This window comes from Spinacia oleracea, chromosome 2, assembly GCF_020520425.1.
Source record: "Spinacia oleracea cultivar Varoflay chromosome 2, BTI_SOV_V1, whole genome shotgun sequence".
Classification (NCBI taxonomy): Eukaryota; Viridiplantae; Streptophyta; class Magnoliopsida; order Caryophyllales; family Amaranthaceae; genus Spinacia; species Spinacia oleracea.
The window spans coordinates 83816375-83841658 of record NC_079488.1 but is presented as its reverse complement, the minus strand read 5'-3'; the positions used below and the strand labels follow the sequence as shown (position 1 = coordinate 83841658).

Sequence of the window (25284 nt, the reverse complement as noted above, 5' to 3'; positions counted from 1 at the left end):
GAAAGAAAAATAAACTTACAGAGAGATTCAGAGAGATTGATGCAGGAACTGGGATTGAGTGTGCCTTGGAAGTTTGCACCCTTGACTTCCCCCTGTTGACATCAACAAAAAGCATAGCACGAAATATAGCCATTCCAAACACAGTGCCCCACGATCAACGTTTGGCAAGTTAAGCTAGCCTCAAAGTATTAAACCAACTCATACAATAAATTGAAAGCAAGCAGTAATGATCAAAACTAGAAAGCACAGATAGGTGTAACCAAGCAAGTCAAAATAAGATGGAACAAATACCCAAGTTTGAAAATTATACAAACCAAAAGCAAATTAAAAAGATTGTTCCATGGCAAAAGATAAAAGAAACATGGGATAGGGTGATTAGGCTTGGGATGGGGAACCAGAACCAGCAGTTTCTTCTATCACAGTCTCCTCAAAAGATTCCAGATTGTTGATCTTGGTGAGGATTGTGGCACGAGTTGCATTGGCTTGTTCTGAGTAGTGGTGAAGAGTGGTTTGGAGAGTCTTGACACTGGTAACCAATGCACCTATGTGGGCCTGCATTGAGCTAATCCTGTGATCTGTTCCCTCCTGCAGTTCCACCAGACGAGCAACTGTTGCCTTCAGCTCCAATATCTGATCATCCTTTGTGTTCCAGGCACCCCCATGATCTTGAACATGTTCCTGTTCAGATGGAACACGACGAGCTTTGGACTTTTTGGAGGATCTGGGTGTCCTTTTTCTTGGCCCAACAGTTTCAGGCAGTTCCTCTTGATTCAGTGGAACAACATCTTCCTCTATGGGCATCTCCTTGACATCCCCTTCCTCATTTATTTCCATGAAGACAGGCCCTCTTTTCTTGTTCTCCTTCATTGCCACCCTCAAGCTCTTTCTTTTTCCTTGGGATCCTACACTCTTCCTGTTTTCTCGAGATAAAGGGACCTCTATTTGTTCGAGTTCCTCCTCCTCCTCCTCCACTTCTTCTTTAACTACAGTTCCTTCCTGATCTTCCTCATCTTGTTTCTCTTCCTTTCCAGCCCTAATGACTTTACCCTGAACCACTTTAAGATTTAATAGATGGAGCATTTCAAGTTGAAGGATTTGGGTGGATTTTAAGGGAATCACAAAGTATGGGCTAAGGTCAACTGAGAAGCTTTTGAAGATTTCTGTAAGAAGGGAGGAGTATGGAATTTTGAATTTGGGGATACAGGTGGATAAGTGTTTGATCATGATTGCAGGAAAGTTTATGGGAATTTTCCTTTCAAGACAATACATGAGACATGCATCAAACAGACTTGCTATGTTCCTTTTCTGAGTTCGAGGAACTACACCTCTCCACACAATATTAAACAGTAATTTTTGAAGAGGTGAAAAGCAGTTGTGTGAGGTGGAGGTGGATACTTTAGAATCTCCTCCAATGGAACCAACTATATCTTTCTCATCTACATTATCTATGGTCACTGTGATTTGACCTTTGAGCCACATATCAAAACCCCTATTGGGTGTACCAAACAGCTGTTCCAGATGAGGCATCAAATTCGATGCGAGTTCCATTCACTTTACTTGAACATACATTATCAACACATGCAAAGTTCTTGCATAATTCTTTCATAGCTTCAGGAATTAAGGGGGATTTGGCATAGGTACTCAACAGACTTACCCATTTTTGTTGTTCAAGGATTTCCATCAACTCTTTAAATTTCGTGGCTTCACACCATGTTGAGTTGATTGCGAACCCCTCGACCAGGTTGTTTTCCTTTGCAGTGAGTTTCTTGGACGCTTTTGCTTCCCCCTGAGTTTGAGCATTCTCCTCTGTTTCCTCGATGTTTTCACCAGAAGCTTCCACTCGTCGTTTTTTGGATTTTCTTGTGGAGGATCTAGGGTTTGAGATTGGGGATTTCATTTCGATGTCAGTGTCGGTTTGTTCCCCCTGAGTGATTGCGAGCATTGGATTGTGGGATCGAAGAGGAATTGGCGATTGAATGGGTGAGGTATCCATGGGAACTGGAGATGAAGGGTTTCTCTTTCGTTTGAGGGAAGTGAGATCAGTGTTGTTGCTTGTGAGAACCATGGTGAAGGTTTTTATAGGTGAAAGGAGAGGTGATGTCAGTGGAGAAGGCGTGTGGGAGAGAGAGAAAGGGGGTTGCATGGATTGAATGTGGAAAGGGAAGAGTTTCTCCTATTTATTGCCAATGGAACCGTTCCAAACATTCTTTGAATATGGGTATTCGGTTTTGAATTTTAAAAAATAAATAAATAAAAATAAAAGGAAAATGTAGAAAAGAATTGTGTTTGACTTTGACTTGCTTAATTTCGTATCTCTGACTTAACTAGTTTGAAAGGAACTGCTTACCTTGCTTATTTGGAGTGTGAGTGAATTTGCCACGATGGTAAGCTTCAACTATGTTTGCACACAAGATTTTGTGTTTGTAATAGTCTATATGTACCATGATTTTTGCTTTTGCCTTAGAGGAACTTCAATTTAAAAATTACCTTAGCTTGATCATTCCGAGTTCCATTCTCATTTTCTCATGTTTCTCTCTGTTCAAGGGCTTAGTTAAAATATCAGCAATTTGGTGATCAGTTTGGCAAAAATCTAATTTGATCAAGCCTTTCTCAACATTATCTTTAAGGAAATGGTGTCTAATGTGGATGTGTTTGACCCGGGAATGATGAACCGGATCTTTTGAAATACAAATAGCACTAGTGTTATCACAATAGATAGGAACACAATCATAGATAATACCAAAATCTCTTAGCTGTTGTTTTATCCATAGAATTTGTGAGCAACAAGCTGCAGCAGCTACATACTCAGCTTCAGCTGTGGATAGAGCAACAGTGTTCTGTTTCTTGGAACCCCAAGAAACCATGCATGGACCTAGGAACTGTACTATACCTGATGTGCTTTTTCTATTCACTAAGTCACCTGCATAATCAACATCCGCATATCCTCTTAGCTCGAAAGATCCACTTCTTGGATAGTATAGGCATAGGTCATCAGTTCCTTTGAGATATCTTAGTACTCTTTTCACCGCAGTTAGATGGGACTCCTTTGGATTTGATTGAAATCTTGCACATAGTCCTACACTAAAAGAAATGTCAGGTCTACTGGCTGTTAAATACAATAGTGATCCAATCATACCTCTGTATTTCGTTTGATTCACACTTTTCCCATTTGGATCAGTGTCTAATCTGGTAGCAGTTCCCATGGGAGTGTGATTTACTTTGGCTGATTCTAGCTCATATTTCTTTAGGAGTTCCTTCACATACTTTTGTTGGTGTATCATGATTCCTTCCTCGGTTTGCTTGATTTGTAAACCAAGGAAGAAATTGAGTTCCCCCATCATACTCATTTCAAATTCACTGCTCATCAAGCTTGCAAAATCCTTGCACAAATTTTCATTAGTTGCTCCAAATAATATATCATCAACATAAATTTGAACTACTAACAAGTCAGTTCCTCTAGATTTTAAGAATAAGGTTTTGTCTATTCTACCTCTTTTAAAATCATTTTGAAGGAGGAACTTTGATAATCTCTCGTACCAAGATCTAGGGGCTTGTTTTAGTCCATAGAGAGCCTTATCTAATTTGTAAATATGATTTGGAAATTCGGGATTTTCAAATCCAGGGGGCTGTTCCACATAAACATCTTCCTCTAAGAAACCGTTTAAGAAAGCACATTTAACATCCATTTGATAAAGTTTAAAGCCCATGAAAGCAGCAAAAGCAATTAAGATTCTAATGGATTCTAATCTAGCAACAGGTGCAAATGTTTCTTCAAAGTCAATACATTCATGTTGGTTATAACCTTTGACCACTAACCTTGCTTTGTTCCTTATGATTGTTGCATGTTCATCTTTCTTGTTCCGGAACACCCATTTCAGCCCTATCACCTTCTGGTGCTTTGGTTTGGGTTCCAAGTGCCATACCTTGTTTCTTTTGAATTCATTTAATTCTTCTTGCATGGCTATGATCCAGTCAGCATCCTCCAGAGCCTCAGTGTGATTTCTTGGCTCAAATATGGAGAGGAACGCGTGGAATGCGCAAAAGTTCCTTAGTTGTGCCCTTGTCTGAGTTCCTTTTCTGATGTCACTCACAATGAGTTCCATTGGGTGGGACTTTTGATGCTTCCAAGGTTTAGGTTGAAATTGAGCTACTGGTGTTGTGGCATTTTCGTCAGTTCCTTCTATGACCTGAGTTTCCTGTTGGTCATTGTGGGGTTCCTCTGGTGTTGTTTCTGGATCTTCTTGGTTTTCTGCTTGTTCCTCTAGTACGGGAACTTCTTGATTTTGTTGAGCAGTTCCTCTGGCTGTGTGTTTGCTTGGTTGGAACTCCTCATCATTTTCTGCAGCACGAGATAAACCAATCTCGAAAAATTCTTGTTCCTGTACTATATCAGTTTTGTTAGATTCATCAAATATTATATGTACACTTTCCTCAACACACATAGATCTTTTGTTATAAACTCTATAAGCCTTGCTATTCAAGGCATATCCTAGGAACACTGCCTCATCGCTTCTTTCATCAAACTTCCCCAAGTTCCTTTTTCCATTGTTGTGGACAAAACATTTGCTACCAAAGGCTCTAAAGTAAGAGATGTTGGGTTTTATACCTTTTAGTAGCTCATAGGGGGTTTTGTTTAGAATTGCTCGAATCATAACTCTATTTATAATATGACAAGAAGTATTGACTGCTTCAGCCCAGAAGTTCCTAGGCAGGGAACTGGCTATTAACATGGTTCTTGCCATGTCCTCTAAGGTTCTATTTTTCCTCTCAACAACTCCATTTTGTTGTGGAGTTCTGGGAGCTGAGAAATTGTGGTCCATACCTTGTTCCTTGCAGTATTCATCGAATTTGTAATTTTCAAATTCTGTTCCATGATCTGATCTTATATGGATCAGTTGATGACCTGTGGTTTTCTGAATTTTCTTTGAAAATGTAACAAACCCATCAAACGTTTCATCCTTGCTTGTTAGAAATATGACCCAAGTAAAGCGAGAGTAATCATCAACAATAACTAATACATATTTTTTCCCACTTCTGCTTTGAATTCTCATTGGTCCACATAAGTCCATATGGATGAGTTCCAATGGTTTTGTGGTGCTTACCAATTTCTTAGATTTAAAGGAACTTCGGACATGCTTGCCTTTTGCACATGCATCACACACTTTATCAGTTAGGAACTTGATTGAGGGGAGTCCTCGAACCAGTTCCTTTGATCTTAGTTTGTCAAGCAGAGAGAAACTAGCATGTCCAAACCTCCTGTGCCATAGTAGGGAATTTTCTTCAAGGGCACTGAGGCAGGTTAGATTGTTCATGGGAACTGTATTGAGATCCACAGAATATGTGTTCCCTTTACGAGTTCCTTCCAAAATAACCTTCCCAGTGTTATTGTTTATGATTTGACAGTTTTCAGAAGTAAAACTTACAGAGTTTCCTTTGTCACAGAATTGAGAGATGCTTAGTAGACTGTGCATCAAACCCTCGACTAAAAATACATTTTCAATGGCGTAGGAACTTGACCTTCCAACTTTTCCAATTCCAACAATTTCTCCTTTCATGTTGTCTCCAAAGGTCACAGTTCCTCCATTGTAGGCTTCTAGTGAGAGGAATTTAGATTTGTCTCCTGTCATGTGTTTGGAACACCCGCTCTCGAGATACCACGAGCTGTTCCCCTTCACTAGAATCTGTAAAGAGATCAAAGGTTAGTTACAGGAACTCGGGTTTCCTCGAGTTCCTTTTCAACTATAACTTCAGACTTCTTGACCCATTTTTGCTTTACATAATTTATGTTTCTTTGATCCTGTTCCTTCATCTTGGAACACTCAGTACTTATATGACTTCCACTTCCACATGAGAAACAGACTTTTACACTAGGAAGATCCACATACTTTTTCTTATGACTAGTTTTATGGTTAAAGCCCAATCCTTCTGTTTTCTTAGATTGAGCATTCTCAATCCATTTGGGAGGAACTTTAGGTGGTTGTCTCTGTGCCCTGGCCATGGATAGTTCCCTTTCCAGTTTCTCTTTTTGTTCCTTTGTGGTGATCAGATCTTTGTTTAAATTTTCTAAGTCGATGTTAAAAACTCCCATGTTGATCTCCAAGGATTTTGTAGGATCTAAACTTAGATTAAACATCTTATATTGACTGAGTTGAACTTGTAGAAGGATGTTTTCATTTCTAATTTTTTCGAATGACTCATTAATAGAGGTATTTCTATCTAGTAATTCAAAGAACCTGCCTTGGACATCAGATCTAATATTGTTCAGATAATTTATGTGGTCTTTACTGAGTTCCAAGGCTCTATCACTTTGTGCTTTTAATATACTTAGCTTTTTGTAATCATCTAGAGTTTCTAGCAACAGTTCAATTAGTTTTGACTTTGAGAGACACTGAAGAGTGGAGGAACTTACTTCTTCTGATGGAACTTGATCAGTTCCTTCTGTTCTAGCCATAAGGCAGAGATTTGCAGTTTCTTCATTTGGTTGTTCCTCATCGTCTTCTGAGTCTGTTGCTTCGCCCCATGCAGCTATCATGGCCTTCTTGAAGTTTGGTCTGTTGAAGGTAGACTTGTTAAAGCGATCTTTGACCTGTTCCTTCCCTTTTCCTCTGGTCTTGTCGTTCTCCCACAGAGGGCATTCACGAATTTGATGATCAGTTTCTCCACATTTGAAGCAACCTTGCTCAGTTTTGGAACTAGTGATTTTCTTGGCAAAGTTCCTTCCTTTCTGGTTTCCTGGTTTGAAGTTCCTATAGAGCTTTCTCATTCTTCTGACCAGCATGGCAGCCTCCTCTTCATCTGGTTCAGATTCATCGAGTTCCTCAGCCTTTAGAGCAAGTCCTCGACTTCTTGAGCTCTCAGGAACAGCAGCTCCAAGATGCAATTCGTGCGTCATCAAGGAACCAGCAAGTTGTTCAATGTTGAACTTGGTAAAGTCCTTGGTCTCAAACAGTGCAGTGACCTTTGTTCTCCAACGATCATCTTGTGGCATGCTTCTTAGTATTTTTCTTACCTGTTCATCTGTGGGAATGATTCTACCAAGAGAAACTAATTCATTGGTTATGTTAGTAAATCTAGTGAACATTTCTTGAATAGTTTCTTTTGGAAGCATTTCAAATCTTTCATATTTAGACATCAAAAGGTCAATTTTGGAACGCTTAACTTCATTAGTTCCTTCGTGGGTTACTTGAAGTAGTTCCCAAATCTGTTTTGCGTTCTTGCACCCCATGACTCTGTTGTGTTCATGAGGTCCAAGCCCACAATGCAAGATTTTGACAGCCATGACATTCATCTCATATTTATCAAAGTCTTCTTTAGAAAATTCAGACATTGGTTTAGGAACTACCTCGTTTTCAGCATTGGTCTTTGTTACCTCGAAGTCTCCAACTTCAATTACACGCCAAACTTGGTAATTTTCAGCTTTGATGAATATCTCCATTCTATTCTTCCAGTATGAGTAGAACTTGCCATTGAACATAGGTGGCCTTTGTGTCGAGTAACCTTCTTCCAGTTTCTCTTGTGAGTTCATACTTTCAGGAACTTGACTCAAACAGGGTTTCCTGTGTTTTAGTGAGTACTGGCTCTGATACCAACTGTTATTCCAGTAGGAACACACACAAGAGGGGGGGGTGAATTGTAATTAGAACTTTGATAAAGTTTCTTGCGGAACTTAAGAAACAATCAAGGAACTGAGAATAGAGAAGACAATAACAACAATTGTGAAAACTTCTTGACACTAATCAAGAAGAGAATTCTTTTATTATAGTAATGCCTCGATTACAATAATCTCTCCAACACAAGTTCCTCTCAAACTTGTGTTCCTCACAGTAATCTACTCTGATTACAGCTCTTTCACTTCTCTCTCTCAGACTTAAACTCTAAGTCTCAACAAGATAACTCTATCCTTACTAATACCAAATACAATTCGTGTTTGGAAAACTCTAGATATTAATGATGCTTTGGTGTATATATGTCACTTAGGAACTTAGGATTAACTAGGACACAAACTGTTTTTAGAAAAATCTTTGACAATGCGTTTTTAGGAAAGCAAGAACTCTTAGAAAGTTTGTGTATTTTTTTCAGAAAACTTCTTGGCCTTATATAGAGTTTTGTCCTTAGGGTTTGTTCCCTTCAAAAACTCAACTGCCAACAACTGACACTTTGATTTTCACGTCCCTAGACTTGAGGAACAAGGGGAGACCACTTCCCACACAACTTCCTCAACTGCTGGACGTGTTTAAGACTATGTCAATCACTGAAAAATGTTTATTTATTTTGTCAAAATATTTAAGAGAAGTTTTAGGAAGATAAAAACTGTTTTTATTTAAGTAACAGAATGTGATGAAAATCTTATTTTTATTAAACAGGAAAAGATATTTTATTTAAAGTATTTTCCTTAAAACTGTGTTGCTTGATATTTTGACAAAAACACACGAGTAATCCAAGTTCCTCTAGTTCCTTATATACTACTTAACATATTAACATATTACATATAATCTAAGCAAGATAAACTACCTAGACATATATGTCTTTCCTTTGGTGAGGCATTCAACTCTGAAGCTTCACTTGTTCCAGCTCAGGAACATTAATGAGTTCCTCTTATGTTTAAATAGGAACTCGTGGCCATGAGTCTGTAATAGTTCTTGTGAATATTCAGAACTCTTGTTATGTAACTGTGTTGCTCCTCTTGTAACTTCAAACTGGAACAAATACAACTTCCAGCTCTGGAACTCCAGTGACTGTTCCAAGTGTACATCAGGAACTTCACCATCTGATTCAAGTTCCTATCCTAATAGAAACTTGGGCATTTACCTGTTCAAAGTCATTTAGCAACCATAATCAGGAAGTTTGCAATATGTGTGTGTCATCAACCAAAACTTAGGAACAACACTAATGAAGCTTAGGCTCGAGTATAGCGGTGTGTAGTTGTTGATGATCAAAGTTATGCATTGATAAACGTGTCTACTTAAATAAGAACAACTAAAACAAAACGCAAACTAAAAACCGAAAACATAAGCCTCAATTCAGTTTGTAACCTTTGCCCTTACCCCCAAGGACCTAACTCAGAGAATGGTATAACAAGAAAGTGTGTTTATTGGTAGTCTTCATGGGAGTATGGAGCAAAGTCTTCAATAAGACTCATTCAGAAGTGCATAAAACTGATACAAAAGTCTTTGTGGTGGGTCTTGACTCTTGAGTATGCAATTTCTTTCAAAGAATTGCAAGTGGGACAACATTGACTTTCGTCATCCAATAAGTTGAAGTAAGTATAGAGATAAGACATTCGTGTGTGCTTTTTTATTTTATTAAATTTGTTATGTACTTCCTCTATTTCTATATAGTTGCAACATACACTTTTTCACATACTTTACGAAAAAAGAACCAAACTTCTTTATTTTGAGGGCATAAATGGAAAGTTCCATTATTTTATTCAATTCCGCTTGCATGGACCCGGTCCACCATTAAGGTTACCATGAACCAGGGTAATTAGGTAATTTGCAGCGCTGATTAGGATATACCGTTAGGAAATCACGTGATCCAAAAAAACAGAACGCGCGACCCAACTAAACCCTAAAATCACTATTCTCCAGCAGCTTCTCTCTCCTCCAACAGCTTCTCTCTCTTCGAGCTTCAACAATGGACGACGATTTAATCAATTTGAATATCGATTTAAATCGCGCAATAGAAGAAAAATTGTATAATTATGACGGTAATATTCAAATCCTATAACTAACTACGAAGAATTATAGTAACTTTCATACTCATTGAGTAATTATTATTATTTTAGAAAATTTAGAGAATCATAGAGAAGTATATGACGTTGAAGATGAAGATGAAGGCACATCTCAGCAAGTTATGGTTGCAAATCAATGTATTGAAGAATGTATGATATAGTATCTCTTAATATATATATATATATATATATATATATATATATATATATATATATATATATATATATATATATATATATATATATATATATATATATATATATATATATATATATATATATATATATATATATATAGTAACTGTTTATATTGATATAGTAACTGTAGAGTAACTATAAACTATAGAGACTAACTATATAAAATGGAAAGTAACTATCACATATAAAGAGGAACTATATACTGTAGAGTAACTATCATATATAAACAGGAGTTATATTAACTGTGAGTAACTATAATATATAAACAGTAACTATATTTAATAAAGAGTAACTATCACATATAATGATAACTATATTTAAAATAAAGTAACTATAATTTATGAAAGGTAACTATATTAATTATAGAGTAACTTCACATAACGAAATAATCTATATAAGAAATAACTAGATTTAACTTATAGTAACTATAACATATAAAGAATAACTATATTAACTGTAGAGTAACTATAACAATCAATAGATTCTTAGTAAGTATGTTAAATATAGAGTAACTATAACATATAAAGAGTAACTATATGAACTGTAGAGTAACTATAACAATCAATAGATCTTAAGTAACAATGTTAAATATAGAGTAACTATAACATATAAAAAGTAACTATATAAAATGAAGAGTAACTATCACATATAAAGAGGAACTATATACTGTAGAGTAACTATCACATATAAAAAGGAGTTATATTAACTGTGAGTAACTATAATATATAAACAGTAACTGTATAAAATGAAGAGTAACTATCACATATAATGATAACTATTTTTATAATAAAGTAACTATAATTTATGAAAGGTAACTATATTAATTATAGAGTAACTTCACATAACGAAATAATCTATATAAGAAATAAACTACATTTAACTTATAGTAACTATAACATATAAAGAATAACTATATTAACTGTAGAGTAACTATAACAATTAATAGATCCTAAGTAAGTATGTTAAATATAGAGTAACTATAACAAATAAAGAGTAACTATATGAACTATAGAGTAACTATAACAATCAATAGATCTTAAGTAACTATGTTAAATATATAGTAACTATAACATATAAAGAGTAACTATATAAAAATGAAGAGTAACTATCACATTTAATGATAACTATATTTGTATTTGTACAGGTTCAATAATACATTCAATTGATACAAACCACAACATCTTTGAAAATCCAAATAATGAGCAGGAAGAAAACATTGATAAAGAATTAGATGGCAGTTTAATTGGAGAAGCAAGGAAAACAACCGATGAGATTTATGATCTATATTGCAAACATGCTGCTATTATTGGTTTTAGTGTACGAAAATGGAAGAATAGATATAAAGAAGGAACCACAATTGTTAATGGAAAATACTTCTACTGCTCTGCTGCTGGAATAAGAGACCCTCCTAAAAACAAAGAACTAAAAAATGAAGATGATCAATCAGATGCAAAGAAGAAAGAAAGGAGAAAGAGGGTTATGATAACAAGAACAAAATGTGAAGCTCAAATATTTGCAAAGAAGAATGAAAATGGAGATTTTGAAATAGAAAAGCATGTAGTGGTACATAATCACCCATTGACAAGAGAAATAAGTAATTATCTCCACCGATCGGAACGACAAATGACAGAACCTAAAAAAGAAGCTATTGAGGCAATGTCAGAATGTGGTCTAAGACCAATGGAGTCTTATAGGTATATGTCAACAGAAACTGGCGGAGACGACTGTGTAGGTCATACGATGATTGATCATCTAAACTACTGCTACAAGTTAAAAATGAAGCAAATTGATGGCAAGGATTCACAAACACTAGTGAACAAACTGTATGACATACAATCAATAGATCTCGAGTTCTTTTTCAGAGTAAGACTCAATGCTGAAGGAAAAGTTGAGTGCCTATTTTGGAGGGATTCTATGATGAGAGAAGATTACAAAATATATGGAGATGTTCTAGTTTTTGATACTACATTCAGAACCAATAAGTACAATCTCATATGTGCTCCATTTGTTGGTATCAATAACCATTGGAAAAACACAATGTTTGCTTGTGCTTTCATTGGGGATGAAACCACAGAATCTTTCGTTTGGGTGTTTGAAACTTTTCTGAAGGCTATGGGAGGAAAGCACCCTATATCAATTTTCACTGATCAAGATGCAGCTATTGCTGCTGGAATAGAACAGGTACCTCTTCATATATTATAGTTACTATTTTGACAATATAGTAACTCTTTGTTAAAAAAAGTTACAATTTTGACAATATAGTAACTCTTTATAAAATATAGATACTATTTTGACAATATAGTAACTCTTTATAAAATATAGTTACTATTTTGACAATATAGTAACTCTTTATAAAATATAGTTACTATTTTGACAATATAGTATCTCTTTAAAAAATATAGTTACTATTTTGACAATATAGTAACTCTTAATACAATATAGTTACTATTCTGAAATTATAGTAACACTTTATAAAGTATAGTTACTAATTTGACAATATAGTAACTCTTTATAAAATATAGTTACTATTTTGACAATATAGAAACTCTTATTACAATATAGTTACTATTTTGACAATATAGTAATTATTTATAAAGTATAGTAACTATTTATAAAATATAGTTACTATTTTGTGGAACTATATATATTCATTATTGTTTTTCAGGTTTTTCTTTCTTCAAGACACAGGTTATGCTTGTGGCACTTGAGTAAAAATGCAAACAGTAGGTTTGGTTTATTGAAGTCTGATAAAAACTTCAAAAACGCATTCTACAAGTGTTTAAGTGGGTGTATAACACCAAATGATTTTGAAGAAACTTGTAAATCTATGATCAACACTTTTAAGCTGGAAAAAGATGACTGGTTCAACAGATTGTATGGTCTTAAAGAAAAATGGTGTACAGCTTTAAGTAAAGATTTTTTTTCTGCCGGTATACTTTCTTCACAAAGAAGTGAAAGTACAAACCATGCTGTTGGATTTAAAGCAAATAAAAGTACAACATTAACAGAGTTCTATAGTATTTTTCAAGCTACAATAAATTGATGGAGAAAAACCGAAGAAAAAGACGACTTTGACTGTACAAGGGGAATATCAACTTCAGAGCTAAGTATGAGTGCTATATTAAAACAGGCAGCAAATGTATACACGATAACACTTTTCCGTGATTTTGAAGAAGAGTTCAAGCTTTTTGTGGCAAGTAGTACAATGTTCAAGGGAAGTGTTGGAAGAACAGTGTTTTTTGAAGTGTGGATAGAAGGAATAACAGGTAAAAAAAACTATAAATCTTTATTTAATATTTGGAGTAGATGTTCTTTTGAATAATATTACATTATATGTAAATAATCTAACAGGATCAATGCAAGAAGTTCAATACAAAATGGAAGATTCAACCGTCACTTGCACATGCAAAAACTTTGAAGAATCTGGATGGTTGTGCTTCCATTGTTTGAGAATATTGCATTTACATTCAATCAATACAATTCCAGATCGTTACATAACAACAAGATGGACTAGATATGCAAAGAAACAAATATGGGAAAGGGTTGATACAATAAAAAGGGAGAAAGGTGAAATCAACAATTTTACTGGTTGGAGATTACATATGATCAGAAGGTAATTTTTCAATATACATTAGTTCATTTTCATATAGTTACAATTACAGTTGATATTTGACTTCATGCTTAAACTTTATACCACATATACTTTAACTTAATTTTGAAAGGGCATAAGATAGCAAAGGCCAGAAAATTTATCGAGGAGAAGTTTAAAACGGATAATAAAGCAGTTGATGAAATCATAAAAAAAGAAGAAGAAATGAAGGCAAAAGAAGAAGCTGCAAAGATAGCAGAACAAGAAAAGGCAAAAGCTGAAGCACAACGACAAACACAAGACGAAGAATCAACTAATTCTGAAATAACAATTGTGCTTGATCCTGATCGTGCTAATACTAAAGGAAAGAGTAAGAAGAGAATAAAGGGTCAATATGACAATTACAAGCAGCCATCAAAGAAAGGAAAAAAGAAACACAAAGAATTTGGATCCAAGACACCAAATATTCAATTATTTACACCTAAAGAACAACTATTTTAGTGATGTTCTTGTTTTATATTATAGTTTTGACAATATAGTAACTCTTTATAAAGTATAGTTACTATTTTGACAATATAGTTACTCTTAATACAATATAGTTACTATTCTGAAAATATAGTAACTCTTTATAAAATATAGTTACAATTTTGACAATATAGTTACTCTTAATACAATATAGTTACTATTCTGAAAATATAGTAACTCTTTATAAAATATAGTTACAATTTTGACAATATAGTAACTCCTAATACAATATAGTTACTATTCTGAAAATATAGTAACTCTTTATAAATTACTATTTTGACAATATAGTAACTCTTAATACAATATAGTTTACTATTTTGACAATATAGTAACTCTTAATACAATATAGTTACTATTTTATAGTAACTATTACCAACATATAGTAACCTTTGGAATCATATAGTAACTCTTAATACAATATAATTACTATTCTGAAAATATAGTTACTATTTTGACAATATAGTAACTCTTAATACAATATAGTTACTATTCTGAAAATATAGTAACTCTTTATAAAATATAGTTACTATTTTGACAATATAGTAACTCTTAATACAATATAGTTACTATTCTAAAAAAATATTATGCAATCAAAATGACTTATAGTAACAATCTGTTTATCAAATAATAAAGTACCATAAAAAAAAAGAGTAATTTATCTTATTAAAGATAACTATATCTGTAACATAGTAACTATTTGAATTTATACACAAAATTATTCACTATTTATATATACTAACTCTTCACATTTAGTGGTCACCCTTCTTTACATATAGTAACTCTATATAAAATATAGTTACTATTTTGATAATATAGTAACCTTCGTTATGCAATCATATGACTAACAAATTTATAAGAGTAACTATATTTTAAGAAAGGTAACTATATCATTCAAATAGAAACTATATTTATACTGAGTAAATTGAACAATATGACACAAATACTGCAAAAGTTATAATTACTCTCATATATCAAACAATTAAAAAACACTGAGAGTAACTATATCAAAATTAGAATTAATTGTACTTTGTAAACAGTAATTTGACTACATACTAACAAAAAAAATTAAATTGTTTTTTCACCAATGATTATTAACCATGTCCACGTCCACGTCCCTTACCGCGTCTGCCTCCTCTGGCGCGTCTCCCGCCTTTGCCACGTCCTTTCTCTTCAACATTGACATCTGTCTCAGCTTCATCTTCTGTTTCAACATGTTTGGATTTCCTTGCTGAATTATTTCTTGCAACAATTTCAATTTTTGAAGCGTCATTTATGTATTTCTGCGTCAACTCTTCCCTTTGTTTAATTAGGGCATCCAAAACATCTTGTTTCCTGTTTTTCCTGAATGCAACCATTCGTTTCAGAAATTCATCTTTGCAACAATTCAAATCTGACAACACAATGGTGCCACACATACAAGCCCTGAGAAACTTCCTGAAATCCTCCTGCAAATATTAGAACAGTAACTATTATAATAAAAACAGTAACTATGATAACAAAACAATAACTATAAAGAATGAAAAGAAAATATGAATAACAATAATTATTTTTAACACAAAAACTTACATCTGCCAAGGGATCAAAGTCAAAAATCCCAACACCATCTTGTACCGATTCAACACCATGAAAGACCACCATAAACATCATCAAATAGACATAACAGTCTTTGTCATAAGCACCTCGCTTCCAATTACCACCGACCGGGATAAATTTGAAGCTTTTAATATCTTCATGATGAATGTTATCCATATCTTTCAGTAGTTTTTCCAATGAAGAACACTGTACAAAACATATAGTAACTATTACCAACATATAGTAACCTTTGAAATCATATAGTAACTATTACCAACATATAGTAACCATTAAAATCATATAGTAACTATTAAAATCATATAGTAACCATTAAAATCATATAGTAACTATTAGAATCATGTAGGAACCATTAAAATCATATAGTAACCATTACCAACATATAGTAACCTTTGGAATCATATAGTAACTGTTGTATAAAGAGTTACTATATTTTATAAAGAGTAACTCTTTGTACACATAATTATTTCTAAAACAGTATAGTAACTATTGCATAACATATAGTAACCTTTCAGATAATATAGTAACTATAGTACTAACCTATTAAATCACTCAGTAACTATTTATAAAACATAATTACTGCTTTAAAGTTAAATTACTTTCTAGAAAAGATAGTAACCATTTTAAAAACATAGTTACTGTTTTAAACAAATAGTAACCTTGTCAAAAATATAGTTCCTCTAAAAAAGAAAGACTAATATAAAGGTAACTATAACATTTATAGAGTAACTACAAAAAAAAAAGGTAACTATAAAAAAAACTTACCAAGACAGAATAAGATTTCTTCCTTTGTTCCATCTCTTTTGATTCCAGAAGCATATTATCAACGAAATAGACACTTTTGTCTTTCATACAAATGACAAACAGGTAATAATTCTTCGGGTCTTCTGTAATCCCCCGTAAATTTATAAATTTTATTAAATATATTTTAACGTATATTATTTATATTTAAATAGAATTTATGAATTTTAGTAATAAATATATAATTAACGTATATTTATTTTATTTACGTTTTAAATATTTCAACGATTTAGAAAATTAAAAGTAATTTTAGAATTTTACGTTGAAAAGAATTCGAATTATGAAAACGCGTTCGATTGAATTTGGATAAACAATCCTAACTATTTTTGGATTCAAACAACATCAATTCCAATCCTAGCCCAAGTTTGCAAAGCCCAATAAAGAAACCCAAACAAAATTACCCATACCTCTACTCTCCTTCAATTCACGTAAAAGCAAAAACAAGAGAAGTCAAAACCCTCCTTCCCTCCTATTCTTTCACGTAAACCAGAAAACCCTCAAACCTTGGTACTCTCTGCCCCAGCCGCAGCCACCGTACACTCGCCGGACCACCGCCGCCGCGTTGTTGCACCGCCGATCCCTCCGTCCGGTACTCTTTTTCTCCCTTCTCCCTCTCTTACTCTCTCTCGTTCTTTCTTCTTGTCCCCTAATGTCTATTTGTTTCTTCTTTTTCAACTCCGGCCGGTTAGAACCGCCGCTGCCACCAGTGCTCGCCACCACGCAAGCCCAGCCGCGTTGCCAGTTCGCCGTCCTGGCTCACCGTCGCGCCTTGCCCCGCCAACTTCTTCTCCCTTTCTTCTTTCGCGGGTTACCACCGTAGGCGCACGCAACCACCACCCAGCAAGCCACCTGCGCCACCAGCCTTGTCGACCGATCGTCGACCACCCACACCTGCTGCCGCGCCGCCATTGCCGCCGGCCAGCAGCCTTTCTCTCCTCCTTAATTTTGGTTATTTCTCCCCCTTCAATTTATTTAAATTATTATTTGTCTTTTAATAAATTAATTAATGTTAATTTTCATGATTTAAATTATTAAGTTTTGATGATGTATTTAGAATTCAGATTATATGTTGATATTATAATTTAGTTTATTTCAGATTTATTAATCATGTTTAAGTTAGGATTTTAATTATATTTTGTCAATTTAAATTATGTTTTCTTGAAGTAAATTTATAGTTTTTATGGTTTAAATATAGATTTCAAATTATATGTACTATATAATGAAGTTATTAATTTTCAGATTATATAATTTTGTCAAATGAGGATTTGAATTATTTAAAGAATGAATTTTAATGCTTTAATAGTTAGAAAATCATAGTATGATGTTTATGAATTATTAAAGTTATTGTTTTTATGATTTTAAGCATATTAATTATGGTTTGGTGAAGTTTTAAACTATTTTATATTGCTGGAATTTCAAAAAGGGATGCTTTATTGGAGTTTATGATAATTGGTGATCATTAGTGTAGGAATCACTATGCTAGGAGGTTTAGTAGCTAAGTGTTGTCATTGGGGAATGTTCTAATTATGTTTAGGAAGGGTTTGAAGCACCCTAATGTTGCTGAAAATTCAATGTGAGTTGATATGAATCTATATTGGTTGTTTTTAGGTGGAGAATTCTCGTTAGGCGACTTTTGAAAGTGTTAAAGTGGCCTATTAGTTTGTTTACACAAGGTACGTACATACCTGTGTGCTTGGAATGTGTGCTAATTGTTGAAACCATGTTGAATTGTTGATGAACTTGGTTATGTTGATATCGTTGATGAATTTAGTCAGGTTGAATATTGCATGTTTAATACTGTTGGTTAGACATATTGAACCTATATGGCATTTTGAGGATTATAGCATGTTAGTATGGATGTTGATACAAACATGTTTGATTGGGAACACTAGATTACTTTGTATATAATTCAGATTAGTGGATTGTTGTTCCCTTTTAGCTTTTCACTACTTTATGAGGGCCGAGGACCTCATTTAGTAAGTTGAAACCTTATACCCATATACAGGGTTGATCAGTATTAAAGGAAGGATTGGAGTTAATTGGAATGAGTCTTATTTGATGCCTTTGTGATCACTTACTTAATTCCAAGATAAAAACAGTTGTAAATAAATGTGGATTGTATGACTTATGTGATTGTTGAGTCATAACAGGGTGTCAATTTGTAAATCATGTAAAGTGAAACTGAGTAGCAATAGCTTTAGACTGTGCACGTCTAAAGTGACGGACAAACATGAGTTGGGGTTCATGGTGGTAGCCCATGGCCTTTAATTCGGACCGGATTGATCACCGTGACCTATTTTTATTCAAACGTTCCTCGATATCGTAGGTCACTGAGGTTACGAAGTCGCGCCCGTACCTCGTCTTCCTTAGTGAAGCATCTAGCTAGAAAACTCGGTCCATTGTCTATTTCAACTAAAATAATATTATTGTTGTAGGTCTAGCCTAGTCTAGTCAAGTATGGTCGTCAAATTATCATGTTATGTCTGCCCTTGTTTATGTTCATTAGTATCATGTTAGGGTTGTTCATTAATAGTATCATGTTAGGATTATTATTGTTTTAGTATGTAGTACTCAGCTTTGCTGATTACGTGCTTTGTTTGTGTGTGTTGATCATGGCTATGCCTTATTGATCCTGTGATGACCCATCTTTGGTGAGCAGTCTCTAAGGATCAATAAGCGTTGCCCATCTACAGGTTTGAAGATGATGCATCATTGGGATCGGGATTAGAGAGCTTGTAGTTATATTTGCTTATTTAAATGATTTGGTTTGTTAACTTAATTTGAAATTTGTCGTACTATTCGTATTTCCTTATTTCAGTTAATTGGTTTTGGACCTAATATGTAATAAGATTATTTATGAACCTAAAAGTTAGTTTTATGTTTTCCGCTGCAAAATTCTGAATAAGCCGTTACGTTTTCACACGGGCGATAATACTTTGATAATTCCCTACAGTTATATTTAAAAAGGGTTATTTTAGAAAATGGGAATTGTCGGGGTGTTACATCTTCAATCAGAACAGGAGCAAAAATCTATATAAAAAAGAAAAACAACAGATTACAACTACATGAAAGGAGACAAAAAAAAGAAGATAATATGGTTATATAAAGAAAATATAAATCATACCATATTACAATCTTTCAACGATTGAACTCCATTTATATCTTTCACACCATAATTAAGACAAACACACAATTCAGACAAGACTTTTTCATTGTGATATGCATGTTTTATATAGTATTTTTACCCCCGTCCCTTAGTACTTTTATGTGTCAAACGTGCTCTTAGGAGTCGTTTCTAGTACTAATGTGTGTTATTGAGTATGCCTTGAGTTTCAGGTTTGATTATGAGAAATTGGTCGTTTTAGACGCCAACCCCCAGCACTTATGCGCGAGTTTTCTTTCCGTTTTTTTGGGCTTTATTTTGGGCAAACTATATAAGCAAGCCTTAATTGTTTTTAGAGAACACTTTATTTTCTAGCATTAAAGCTTAGTATTATTTCCTTAGCCTAATTTTCTCTCTAGTTTATGCAAAAACACTTATTTTAATTCTCAATAAAAATTCAAGCTTTCAATTCCCTTGTTCTTCAAATAGGTATTAATTCTTATTTCAATTCATTGTCTTGCTTTAATAATGCTTTCAATTATGATTATTGCTTTGTTAATTGTCAACATGCTTGAGTAGTTCAATTTCTAGGGTTGGGGATCCATGAATAATATGAAGGGATGATTGAATGATTATGATTGTTGGCATTGTAATTGATTCCTATTGGTTGGTTTATTTCACTATACAATTAGATTTGCGCAGGTTTAATTGTGGTAGTTATGCAATATCAAATTAAGATTCGAGAGATGCAATTTGATGTTTAGGCTTGTGTCAATAGGTAGAATTAGAGTTAATACGTAGCGAGAGCCCGTTAATTCTAAGTCTATGATTAGTATCGACTTGAGAGAGCATGCTAATCTAATTAATTACTTTGTTGATTATCGTGATTGTTCAATGTCCTGGATTATTATTTGTTGGCAAACCTATACCCTAGATTCCTTAATATATTGATTCATTCTTGTTTAATATTCGTTCGTAGTCTTAGTATACAAACCATCAACCAACTTTGTTCACAATAGTCTAGATTAATTAATTGATAGTAGAAAGAACGCCTGTTTCCCTGTGGATTCGATCCTGACTTCCCTTGCTACCTAGCTAGTGGACCTTAGGTTATTTTTTATTAGGTAATACGACTTTAGCCTGTCAAATTTTGGCGCCGTTGCCGGGGAGACGGTTTTATTTTCTGTTGTTGATTGCTTATCCTAGACTATTGTTTGTTACTACTCAAGGAACTCACGTTCCTTGAGACCGGATCTCACATTGTTTTGTAGTCTTTGTCTATGCCCAGGACCGTAGGTACTAGTAATCTTACTCCATTCGATCCTGAGCCCGAAAGAACCTTTCGTAGACGAAGAACTTTCATTGCACAGTGTGGGAATTACTCTGATTCTGATCATAATATTGGCGATCTTTTTCCTTCAGATACAGATTCAGTTTCAGAGAATTAAGTACGTTATTCTTTACGTTTATGTGAATTAAGTACGTTATTCAGCACAGTGTGGGAACTTTACGTTTATGTGAATTAAGTACGTTATTCTTTTCGAATTTAAATTAAAGATATTCGGAAAAAAAAAAACAAAAAAAAACAAGACCTTATTCTATTTATTCGTTATTATTTATTCGTTTAATAAAAATTTCTTTCTTAGTAATCATTCTTGTTTTATTTTAAGCGTTTCAATGTTCACTTATTTTGATTTATGACGAGAGATGGGTAGTATAAGAGGGGCATATAAGATAGGATTACATGTGCATTAGTAGTTAGTTAATTCTAGCATAAGAAATTAATTGTTATGTACGTGCATGTGTTTATTGTTTAAATGTTATAATTATATGTGCATAATAGAAATTGTTTGCATCCACCAAACTTATTGTGTTATCAAATTTTGATTATGATTTGGTTGGGAAGTCATTAGTGAGACCTGAAATTGTTTATTTCAGAAATAAAATATTTCTTTCTAAGTATACTAACATAGGATCTCTCGAAAAAGATCGATATAGAGACCACTGGATATTTTTGTGAAGAAAGTGGTGTTTAGATGTGAATATCTTGCTAGGATTCAAGAGCAAACCAATTGTACTAAGGAATCATGAGAATGAAATGAATTATAAATCTGACATTAATAGTTACACCAGATTTGAATGCACTTTGCGTCATATATTAAGAACAGAAGACCCTGATAGGGATGAGGAAGTCATTCGTGAGTTTGACCGTGTTAGAGGGCATACTAGAGTTGATATTTATAATGTAGTGATACTGAGCCAGAAGAGGATGACCTCAGTCTCAAAGATTACGAAGATCCACAAGGCATATAAAACTAGCTTAATATTTTAATACCGATGATGAGGATGAATTTAAATACGAGCCCTTTACTCCAGAAAGCCATAAGGAATCAAAGAACGAGATTGATAATGTTTCCCTTTAAGATTGTTTCATTATTTATTTATGTGGGGAATAATGTGGGACAAGTCTCCCAACGGGAGTTTGATATTCTATGCATAGCGCTTTTATTTATTTTGGGACAAGTACGTTATTATGGTTTAGAAATTGTTATTAATATTCTTTTGAGGAATAAAAGCTTCTTTTGAGGAATACAAGTTTCTTTTGAGGAATTAAAGTTAAATATTTAATTATCCAAGTGGCCAATGATTTAGTTTGGGCACACGAAGAGGAATAATTTCTTTTATTATTATTATTTGTGATGATTGAATTTGATTTGTTTCCCTCGATCGGATGTCCTTTATGTGAATGTCGTTCGCGAATGATCGAGGAGAATTATTTTGCAATGATTGTTGCACCTTCGTAAATGATTTTATGTGAATATTGTTTATAGAGGCGATCTCTATGGTCAAATCAAATATTACTTGATATAGAATGACATGTAAGTGATGTTTAGAACCTAAGATAGAGTATATTAATTTCAGGTCGTGTTATAGAATGGCCAACAATAATGACTTAGTTGTTGCTATTCGCCTCTTGGCGGAAAAGCTGATCCAAGAGAGAACTGCGCGTCCCGATTCTGCTGGGGACATGTTTGAGAGACTAGCCAAAGTTAAGTCACCATACTTTAAGGGGGAAACTGATCGAGGGACTAGCCAAAGTTAAGTCAGCATACTTTAAGGGGGAAACTGATCTTACTTTTTAGAGAACTAGGTTAGAGAGTTTGAGAAATTGTTTGAGGCTGTGAACTGTCCTTAGAATATGAGAGTGGGCCAAGTTGTCATGTATTTGAAAGATGAAGCTGATTTATGGTGGAGAGAGAATAGAGTTAGGCTTAGCACTGCTGAGAGATTCAATTATGATTCAATTTTTACTTCCTTAAGGGAAAGTCTTACCCTACCTTTTATGAGAAAACAAAAAGCATAGGAATTCATAAACCTTAGGATGGGGAATATGACTATCGCTGATTACTATGAAATATTTATAGCGTTGTCGAGGTTTGCACTTGAGGTTGTAGCTACAGAGGAGCTAAAGGCTCAAAGGTTTGAGCAAAGGTTGACTGATGAGATCGAATTAGGATTAGGTGGGGAAACCTTTACATCTTTAGATATTGTGTGAGCTGCCCATATTTATGGTTTGCAGTCTAGAAGGGACAAGAAAAATGTCGTTGTTAGGGAGAAAAGAAAAGAGTTTAAGGCTGGGGAAAACAAAGGGAAATTCAAGAGGAATATGAATGATAATAGGAATGGGAATGGAAATGAAGATTTTCAAGGAAGGAACAATCAAGGGCACAACAATAGGAACCAATCTGAGAGAGTGTATCATTGTAAGATGTGCAATAACAACCATCTTGGTAGAAATTGTAAGGGAGAATTAATGAACTGTAACTATTGTTAGAAAAAGGGGCATAGGAGGTATGAGTGCTTTACTAAGCAGAAGAGAGAGCAAAATGGTAGTGAGAGTGGTAACCAAGGGAAACCAGGGTTTAACCAATCCGGAAATCTGAGTTCGAAGCCTATAGGGTCGCAAAATAACCAGGGAAACCCAGTAAGCCTGCCAATAAGAACAGCAACCAGAATAAGACTCCGGGGAAACCGTTCGTGATGAGTAGAAATGAAACTGAACATTCTGCAGACATAGTTTCTGTTACTTTTCTATTAACTCTGTGCTAGTTAGAAAGTTATTTGATTCAGGGAAAGCTTATTCTTTTGTTTCGTCATCTCTTATTAAGAGTCCAAAGTTAGTAGATTTTGAGGTGATTGATTTACCCGTTAGTATTCCTACTGTTGTAACCATAAGGTGTACCAAATTGTTTAAGAACTTGCCTTGTGAACTATTTTTTTTTGGTTGTGTGAGCTAGATGTGAGTTAAGAAGTCGGGGTGAAGATCGAGGATGTTCCAATTTTGAATGAATTCATGGATGCATGTGTTTCCTAGTGAGATTGCAGGTATGCCACTTGCTAAGAGCCGTTGAGTCCCCTATAGACTTAGTTCCTAGAATGACGCATATATCTAGAGCACCATATAGAATGACACCTCCTGGAATGAGCTAATTAAGACAAAGTTGCAAGAGTTGTTTCGTTAGATGTATATTAGGCCTAATGCATCACCGTGGGGAGCTCCTGTGTTGTTTGCTAAGGAAAAAGATAAGAGTATGGAATTATGCATCGATTTTAGGGAACTAAACACCATTAAGAACATGTATCCCTTGCCTAAAATAGATGACATATTGGACCAATTGAATTGATTTGGGTTTAAAGTACCACCGATTGAGAGTAGCTGATAGGAATATAATTAAGACCTCATTAGGATTCGTTATCATCATTAAGGGTTTAGAGTAACGTCTTTTGGGTTAACCAATGCACATGCATTAATTATGGATTTGACGAATGAAATTTTCTACGAATTCCGAATTAAGTTCGTTATTATGTTATTGATGGTATCCCGATTTGTTCAAGGAATGAAAAAGAGCATGACAAACACTTGAGAATTACTTGGAGACGCTTAGAAAGAATCAAGTTTTATTAAATGAAGTATACAAATCTTGAAGTCATATGTGTATAAGTGACACCGACGGAAAAGTGAAGGAATAAATTGATTGAGAACTATGTTACGTAAGGGAATAAATTTAAGAGAAGATTCGAGTGGTCCAAGATCGTTAGAAATCATTGTTGTATTGAAAAGACGGGAGGAAACACATGAATTGGTGTAAGATCTAAGAGTTAAGCCAAAAGTTATACATCTATTAAAGGCGTAATGAGGTTCGGTAAAAAGGAAAAGTTGAGCAGAAGGAGTTTCTGTAGATCCTGCTAAGATTCAAGCTGTGAGTGAGTGACCTACTCCAAAAAAAAAACGCGTCTGATATCTGAAGTTTTCTAATCCTAGATGACCATTATAGGAGGTTGTGAAAGAATTTTGGAAGAAAGCAAAACCAATGACCAACCTATTTGAAAAAGGAATCGAAATTAAAGTGGAGTGAGAAATGGGAGTTAACTTTCCAAGTTTGAAAAGAACATTTAACCTCTGCACATGTTGTCGCGTTAGTTGAAACCCCATGAGACTAATTAACCTACTCATGACCTAAAGCTACCTACTATTGTGTTATCTGCGAATATTTAGAGACATTACCTTTATAGAGAAACATGTAAGATCCTTACCGAGCACAAAAGTCTGAAATTGTGGCAATAAGGTCCAGTTGCATTTGGGAAAACATTGAAAAAGAGTACTGCCTTCCACCCTGCAATTGATGGTCAGCCTGAGAGGACTAACCAAACTATGGAATATATGATGAGAGCCTGTGCTATTGACTT

General features: G+C 34.2%; 1 protein-coding gene and 1 long non-coding RNA gene across 2 annotated transcripts; both read left to right on the top strand.

The window, feature by feature from the left end:
* The first annotated feature begins 11551 nt into the window (after positions 1 to 11551).
* LOC130467589 (protein FAR1-RELATED SEQUENCE 5-like) lies at positions 11552 to 14056 on the top strand. The gene is made up of 6 exons (XM_056836139.1): positions 11552 to 12109; positions 12594 to 12899; positions 13059 to 13194; positions 13280 to 13516; positions 13651 to 13887; positions 14043 to 14056. Exons 1-6 carry the CDS (start codon positions 11552 to 11554, stop codon positions 14054 to 14056), a joined length of 1488 nt encoding a protein of 495 aa, XP_056692117.1.
* Positions 14057 to 17127: 3071 nt separating this feature from the next.
* Positions 17128 to 19373, top strand: LOC130467047 (uncharacterized). The gene is made up of 3 exons (XR_008927208.1): positions 17128 to 17381; positions 18042 to 18106; positions 19093 to 19373. It is a non-coding gene; the product is annotated as an uncharacterized lncRNA (long non-coding RNA).
* The last annotated feature ends 5911 nt before the right edge of the window (positions 19374 to 25284 follow it).

Excerpts from the sequence above, each read along its gene's own strand:
- LOC130467589 (XM_056836139.1), top strand. The coding sequence starts at position 11,552 with ATGACAGAACCTAAAAAAGAAGCTATTGAGGCAATGTCAGAATGTGGT. Across the intron at positions 12,110-12,593 it reads TTGCTGCTGGAATAGAACAG|GTTTTTCTTTCTTCAAGACA; the intron begins GTACCTCTTCAT and ends ATTGTTTTTCAG. Across the intron at positions 12,900-13,058 it reads GTGAAAGTACAAACCATGCT|GCAGCAAATGTATACACGAT; the intron begins GTTGGATTTAAA and ends ATATTAAAACAG.